This window comes from Suricata suricatta, chromosome 9 (genome assembly GCF_006229205.1).
Source record: "Suricata suricatta isolate VVHF042 chromosome 9, meerkat_22Aug2017_6uvM2_HiC, whole genome shotgun sequence".
In the NCBI taxonomy this organism is placed as follows: Eukaryota; Metazoa; Chordata; class Mammalia; order Carnivora; family Herpestidae; genus Suricata; species Suricata suricatta.
The window spans coordinates 100337217-100344892 of NC_043708.1; the positions used below are offsets into that span (position 1 = coordinate 100337217).

Below are 7676 nucleotides of genomic sequence, written 5' to 3' on the forward strand. Positions count from 1 at the left end.
GAAAGTTCTAGCATAGTCAAGCATATCAAACTTGCTAAGTCATAATAATTGCTTCTCTAACATTTTCATACTCCATCGCTTTATCCCAATTTGCTTCATAATCACCTTGAAGGTGCTTTTCCATGTGTCCCCTATTTTAGTCCACAGTTTGGAACCAAACATGATGTGATGCATTTCACGTACTTGTTGCCCTCTTGAAGAACACCTTAAGTCCTTGGAATAATTAATGACTGTTAGATGGAAATCAGTAAGCTAGTGCTTCCTGGCAGGGTGAGTTGTCTCCCTCAGAGGACTCTGCTGCATTTGGACTTGTAAGAGCCGCTGAGTGAGTGTATGAACCAGAGCACTGGGGCCCTTTTCTCCCTAGGATTCCTGTGGCCTCTCCCCTCTGCATAGGGCATCATGGTGAGTTTTGGTCACGGCAAGCAGGGAGAATGGTCCAGAGTGGTCCCCATTGGACGACCTGCCACTTTGCCCTGCATTAGACATCGGCTGAGATCACAGATTGCAGCTGACTTCTCCTGGAACTCCCATAGCTACCCTCCCTGGTGCCAACCCCTCCACGGACATTACTGTCCCTGCCGGGATGCCTGCTGTCTGATATCCTAGCACGGCTCACGAGCTTTGCCCTGAGCAATAGGGAGTGATCTCTGGTGGTTGCAAAACCCTGGAACAGAGGCCTGGGCCTGGCTTCTTAATGCAGCGGCTCACCAAATATGCCACACACACACACACACACACACACACACACACACACACCACACACACGCATGCACACACGCATGCACGCACTCTCTCCTTTGTGGGTCTGCCCTCCGGGGTACTATGGCAGATATATTACCTTTATATGCTCAGAGTCCTTTGTGCTTACCACTCATTCTAAGAAAATATCAAGAAGTAAAAAGTTACTTTTTTTTTTTTTAACTAGATATCCCAGGAATCTTCCCAGATTTTAGTTGAAATCATCTAGAGGAGATACCAAAGTCTGTCATATTATCAAGGCTCCAAATGTGTTTAAACATCCTTTGTGGTCAGCGGCCTTGGACCTGGGGAAGGAAAGCTAAACTGTGGGAGATTTTCTTTTAGTTCCTTTCTACACTCCTCAGTCCAAGAAGGCTAGATGACCTGTGTGTCCAGTGCCTAAAATAGAACCTGACCCACAGTAGATATTTGTTGAATGAATGCTATATTAGGTAGGATTTACCAAATAACAGATCACTGTATCCAAAACTTTTACTTAAACCTGGAACATTGTTGTTATAGGAATATCTGTGTGTTGGTTTCAGCGGGGAAGGGGAGTGGAATTCCTTTAGAAGAACTAATTGCATAATATCATGAATCAGTTGGGAATAGTTATTTATATTAATAATTATAGAAAGATTCAGGGTTCGGGGTGCCTGGGTGGCTCAGTCAGTTAAGCGTCCGACTCTTGGTTTCAGCGCAGGTCACGGTCTCATGGTTTATGAGTTCGAGCTCCACGCTGAGCTCCGTGCTAATGGTGCAGAGTCTGCCTGGCATTCTCATTCTTTGCCCCCGCCCCCACTTTGCACACTCTCTCAAAATAAATAAACTTGAAAAAAAAAAAAGATTCAGGGTTCTTCTGGGTAATTTAGTATTACTTCATTCACAGTCCTGTCTGTATATGCCTCTTTTGAGTTGGCCTCCAGAGCATAAAGCATCAAACAGTTGTGACTCCTGTGCTGTCTTTTCATTACACTCCATTCGAGTGGCCACCTCCCAGTGACCAGACCTCTGTCGCCCGCAGGTCCACCATCTTGCAGCAGCAGTTCAATCGGACTGGAAAGGTGGAGCACGGCTCAGTGGCGCTGCCCGCCGTGATGCGCTCAGGCTCCAGCGGGCCCGAGACCTTCAACGTCGGCAGCATGCCCTCACCGCAGCAGCAGGTCATGGTTGGGCAGATGCACCGAGGCCACATGCCACCGCTGGTGAGGCTTCTCCCACGCTTGCCCTGTGCGTCACTAGGCCACTTCTGATGTACGGGGAGGGATACCAGCCCTGGCGATTGCTGGCATGTGTCATCACATTCTCACTAGCTCCCATCTGAGCCACAGCTCTTCAGCTGTGCAGTCCCGATGCCTGACTTCCTGGTGCTCCTGGTAACCCAGGCACTTAGGGGCGCCTGCATAGCTTAGTCGGTTCAGCATCTAACTCTTGATTTTGGCTCAGGTCATGATCTCACAGTTCATGAGATAGACCCAGTATGGGGCTCTGCACTGATGGCCCAGAGTCTGCTTGGGATTCTCTCTCTCTCTCTCTCTCTCTCTCTCTCTCTCTCTCAATTAAATAGACTTAAAAAAAAAAAAAAAGGAAAGAAATAGGGTGAGTTAGTTACTCCTTGATCACAGGTGTCCTCTGGGGTTGGAGAGCAGCCATGACCTCCACATGACTGGTGATTCCAGGCTCTAGGACCCCGCTTCCCTGCCTTCACAGCCTCAAGCTGCTAATTAGCCCACGTACCCCTCGGAAGGTCTTAGAAATAGACCAAGTCTGTAGTGCTCCACCCTTGGCCCTGGGCGGATTGTTGCTTCTTCCCCCCTGCTGGGTCTGCCTTTTCTAGGAATCTTGTGCTGCTGGGGAAGATGTTTTTAAAAGCTGAAAGACCTGTAAGCTCAGAAGAAACTTGACTCTGAAGAAGCCCATTGACTGTAGGATTTGGGTGGAATCTGTCCTTACTTATCAAGAACAGTTCTGGTTGTAACACGTGTTTCCTATGTGTGAGATCTTTTGTCCTCCGTCCTCAAAGAGTGGAGTCACTTCCCTGAAAGAATTCTTTCTGGACTTCTTGGCGCCTAATGAAGCTCTACACTCTCCTGCTCATACCCTCTCTATTGCAAACACCCCTATCAAGCATTCTATCAATACCATCTCTTTTTCCAGCCCTCTGCTTGAAATGGGATGCAGTGGGGTTGTTGAGATGCACCATGGGCCACTCCGTCTAGAGCCCAGAGTTCAGTTTGGCCTTGTTTTGTGTAGAGGGTGGTGTCAGTTCCAGAAGCCAACGTATGACCGGCCCTGTGGTCATCTGCCTTTGCAGACCTCAGCCCAGCAGGCCCTCATGGGGACCATCAACACGAGCATGCACGCTGTCCAGCAGGCCCAGGATGAGCTCAGCGAGCTGGATTCGCTGCCACCGCTCGGCCAGGACATGGTAGGTATTGCTCGTGTGTGTCAGCTCAGTGTCTCTGCCCTGGCACCCAAGTGGGGTTTGCATTCTGTCTGCATTCCCCTCAGTGAGGTGAAGTGGAAACTCAGGGGTTGGTTTTGTTTTTTTCCCCAGTATATTGAGTCCTTGTAGCAAGGTGGTACCCATGGGAAGAGCATCATGGGGCCAAGAACTTGATCTCTGGAATCAATGTGATCTGGGCTCAACTCCCAGCTCCACTACTAGTGTCTGTGTGAATCCAGGCAACTTAGTCTCTCTAAGCCTCCATTTTGTCATGCGGGCTTGGGGTCCTTGTGAAGACGTGGTAATCCAGTCACGTGTGGCATTCTTAGCACACTACTTAACACACACCTCAACGAGTATTAGCTGGTATTGTCAGTGCTTCTCAAACGTTAGCACACAGCAGTCACCCGGAAGGCTTGTTAAAGCACATTGCTGAGCTCCCTGTCTTTTTTTCTGAGTCAGTAGGTCTGGGGAAGGGCCTGAGGCTTTGCATTTGCAGCACGTCCTCAGGTGTTCTGCTGCTGAGGACTGTGCTTCGACAACCACCGTGGTCGTGTTCAGCTTTCCAGCAGGGTGGGGTCAATAGCTGCCTCTCTGTAGGTGCTGCTGCATGCATTTCCCTAGCCTCTCCCTACTCAGATGGTGGCCCCTGGGCCAGCAGCAAGGGCAGTACATAAGAGCTTTTGAGAGGTGTGGAATCTGGGGCCTTACCCCAACCTTCTGAACCAGAATCTTCATTTACTGGAGTTCCCCCCTGTTCGATGAGCACATGAAAGTTTGTGAAGGGCTAGCACCATCATTCTCAGCCCTGCTTTGCACATTTCAGTTCCCTGTAGGAGCTTAAAGTTGGTTCAAACAAGGCTGAAGCCCAGCTCAGACCAAGTCAATCCATGTCATCGAGGGTGGGACATGCATTTTTCATCTTCCCAGGTGGTTCTAATGGGCAGTCAGGATTGAAGACCATAGCTTTATGGCCGTCATCGCACAGAGCCAGGTGCAGTATTTAGCCTCATCTTGACCAGCCAGGGTAACTGCCCTTCAGGTCCTTCCTACACACTGTGTACACCTGCAGGGTGCAATTAAACTCTGTGTTTTGTACCCGAAATCATTAAACATTTTGCAAGGGGAAACTTCAGAGTAAAAATACATAAGGCAGACACCCTCCCATATCCAGCACCTTTGTGACATAGTTTTAAAATATTTGGACTTGGGGCACCTAGGTGGTTCTGTCTGTTAAGCCTCCGACTTCTGTGCAGGTCGTGATCTCACTGTTCATGCTTTGCATCCTCTGTCTGCCTCACTCTCTGCCCTTCCCCTGCTGACACTCTCTCAGAACATATTTTTAAAATTTTTAATAAAAAAATATAAAATAAAGTGTTTGCACTTAATATTCATGCTTCACCAAGTTTTAAAGACTTAGTATACAAAAAAATATTATTAGTGCTAGACATATCCTAAATCTCGATGAATATTTTGGGGATGTTTTGGGAAGCAAATCAGCATCTGATATTACCACAGCGTCATCCTTATGAATATAAACCATCATTTTGTGAGTAACCCCAGAAATGCCAGGAAATAGAGAATTTGCTATTTATACCTTCCAGTGAACATAAAGTTGAAGATCTGGAAAGGGTTTTCAAACACCACTGAATTCCTACAGAAGAAGAAACAATAAGGCACAGAATCTAGGTATTATTTGCCCGAGGTCAAATCACTTGTTAGCAGTAGAGCTGGATCTAGAACAGAGGTCTTGTCCCACCCACCCCCAGGTCCTTCCAGAAAAGGTGCCACATCTACACCCCATTCATGTTGTTAATAGAAGACAATTTTTCTGCTGACAGAGAACACTCATGAGCTGAAACACTGTAATTCTCACCCTGCTCTCTAAAACTGTAGGTGGAAATCAGCAGCAATTGTTCGTGCTAATGTGCAATATTATCATGAGACATTAATTATTCTTATTTTTTACTGAGTTTACCTAAAATAAAGTCATGTAGAATTTTTCTAAGATCTTAAGAGCTAACAAAAAAGCAGTGGAGGAAACCTGGAGAACTCCCATGCCATTTAGCATCAGTGAATGAGCAGGAGGGCCGTTGAGGACACGGCTTCAGAGGAGTTCAGGGCCTCGTTGGTGCCGGCCTGGTAACCAGAGTCTAGACAAAATCCTAGTCTCATCTTATAGCATGACTGCTCTGGTGTCCTGGGCAATCCCGTGCAGTGACTGTGTCATGTACTTGTCTGCTTCTGCAGGCGTCCCGGGTGTGGGTTCAGAATAAAGTCGACGAATCCAAACACGAAATCCACTCCCAGGTCGATGCGATCACAGCTGGAACAGCTTCAGTAGTTAACCTCACTGCCGGTAAGTCTCTAAGGGCTTGTGGTGGTTTTGCTTCTAAAAAATAAAATAAAATAAAATAAAATAAAAGTCTATTCTTTGATTGAAACAACAGATTTTCGTAATATGAGAGGCTGGTTTATTTTTAGGCACTCTGAGTGCTTCAGGCAGTTTTTTGCACTGATCCAGGAGAAAGGAGGGGAACATTTCAATCCTTTCCATCAATATCATGCATCATTCGAAAAGCACTTACGTAGCTCTGCGCCTCATTCCTTGGTACACTGGACGTGCCTCGACGTATATGGAGGCTAGTTTCTCTCTTCTGGGGCTTACAGCCTAAAACTGGCTTTGGATGAATAGCCCCATCGTGTGTGCCTCCTTGTGTCTCGTGGCACAGCCTGACTCTCACCTCGTGGTGGCAGGTGAGAGCCCAGAAATGTCTTGGCTTCATGGTGCAGGATTTCAGTGCTTCAGGAACAGAACCGACCCGCCAAAGGTGCTGACACTGACCTAACAGAAAGGCCCATGGGATGCCAAGACTTCCTTTGGAACTATGCAGGTGCTTGTGTTCAGTATTTCAACTTAGGACGCCGTGGGGGGAAAGGACTTGGGAGGAGCTGCACCTTGGAGACAAGGAGCCATGTGTCTCCCTGTGTGTGTGGCTTTGTGTCCAACTCCCACAGAGTGGGGGCTGATGCCATCACCCTTCTGGGCTCTCCTCACCCTTCACCGCCCTCCTTTGATGGCGACGACCCTTGTCTGTCCCAGGTGACCCTGCAGACACGGACTACACAGCAGTGGGATGTGCAATCACCACCATTTCTTCCAACCTGACGGAGATGTCCAAGGGCGTGAAGCTGTTGGCAGCCTTGATGGACGACGAGGTGGGCAGTGGGGAGGACTTGCTCAGAGCCGCGAGGACGCTCGCGGGGGCAGTGTCGGACTTGCTGAAAGCTGTGCAGCCTACTTCTGGAGAGGTGAGCTCGTGGGGCACACGGTCACTTAGGTTCTTGTGAGTGCTACGGGACTGTTGCTCCCTGAGCTGTTCCCCCCATCCTGATGGGGCACGTTACCATACCGCAGGGCTTGGCGTTGGTGAACTGGCTATAGGATCTGTGGTTCAACTTTCAGGATTGGTTGACTGTTAGTAGGAAACCTCCCTTTCCCCTCACCCCGGGGGACTTGATCAGATGCAGCCTCAGAAGCTAACACACATGGTCAATACGCATCTAAAGGGATCCCAGTTTGTACCCTAATTTCCATAAGGTGCCCATCACCTCCCTACCAACCGAGCAAGACTCGACTGAACATTTCAAATCTGTCCCCTAGTCGCCAGTTTGTGACATATCAGGCACTTCCTTGCACAGCCTGTACCGGGATCGGGATACTTAGGTGTCCCATCTGGTGGATAGTCCAAGACGTTCATGCAGCGGCAGGACAAGCCAATCCTGAGGGATTAGCTGTCTGATGGCACTTCGGAGGAGCGGTGTTTTCTTACCAACTGGTGTGTGCTCTTTGTCGTAGCCTCGACAGACTGTTTTGACTGCTGCCGGCAGCATTGGACAAGCCAGTGGGGATCTTCTGAGACAGATCGGAGAGAATGAGACTGATGAGCGATTCCAAGTAAGATACCTACAGCCCATAATTTTGGAAAGGAGTCTAAGCTATGGTCTAGACCCACATGGGAAGAATGTATGAAAAACCTTCAGTGTGCTGTCAAGAATAAGTTTGAGATGGCTTACCTTGAGGGGGTCATTGTTAATTTTTTTAAAGCAACTTTTAACTTAAATAACTTTTACTTATGTATCCCGCATCATCACTGTAAAGCACTTATTTAGCTATTCTTGCTGGTCAGGCTGCCGGATGTTCATTAAACAAAAGTGGAGGGAACAATGTCATGAACTTCCTTGTGTCTACCATCCAATCTCTGTAATAATCGACTCATGGCCAGGCTTGTTTCATCTTCTGGGAGCAGTTTTTAACTACATGAGCCCAGAGTCCCCATGAGAGAGACCGAGAACATGGACTCCCATACATTGCACTCACAGGTAGCTTGGGTGCCCCGCTTTGTATCCAGAGATGAATCTGTTTCTGTGTCATAGCCTCAATAGAATGGCGGGAAAGCTTTTTTTTTTTTTTTTTTTTTTTTTTTTT

General features: G+C 48.0%; 1 protein-coding gene across 3 annotated transcripts in view; it reads left to right on the forward strand.

Moving 5' to 3' along the window:
• The window catches only part of TLN2 (talin 2), a 368445-nt gene that overhangs the window by 206495 nt on the left and 154274 nt on the right, over positions 1-7676 (forward strand). For all 3 annotated transcript variants that reach the window (XM_029951031.1, XM_029951033.1, XM_029951032.1), the window contains 5 exons: positions 1766-1946; positions 3056-3169; positions 5438-5546; positions 6291-6499; positions 7047-7145. In XM_029951031.1, the coding sequence (XP_029806891.1) occupies positions 1766-1946; positions 3056-3169; positions 5438-5546; positions 6291-6499; positions 7047-7145 (712 nt within the window). The remainder of the gene's footprint in view (positions 1-1765; positions 1947-3055; positions 3170-5437; positions 5547-6290; positions 6500-7046; positions 7146-7676) is intronic.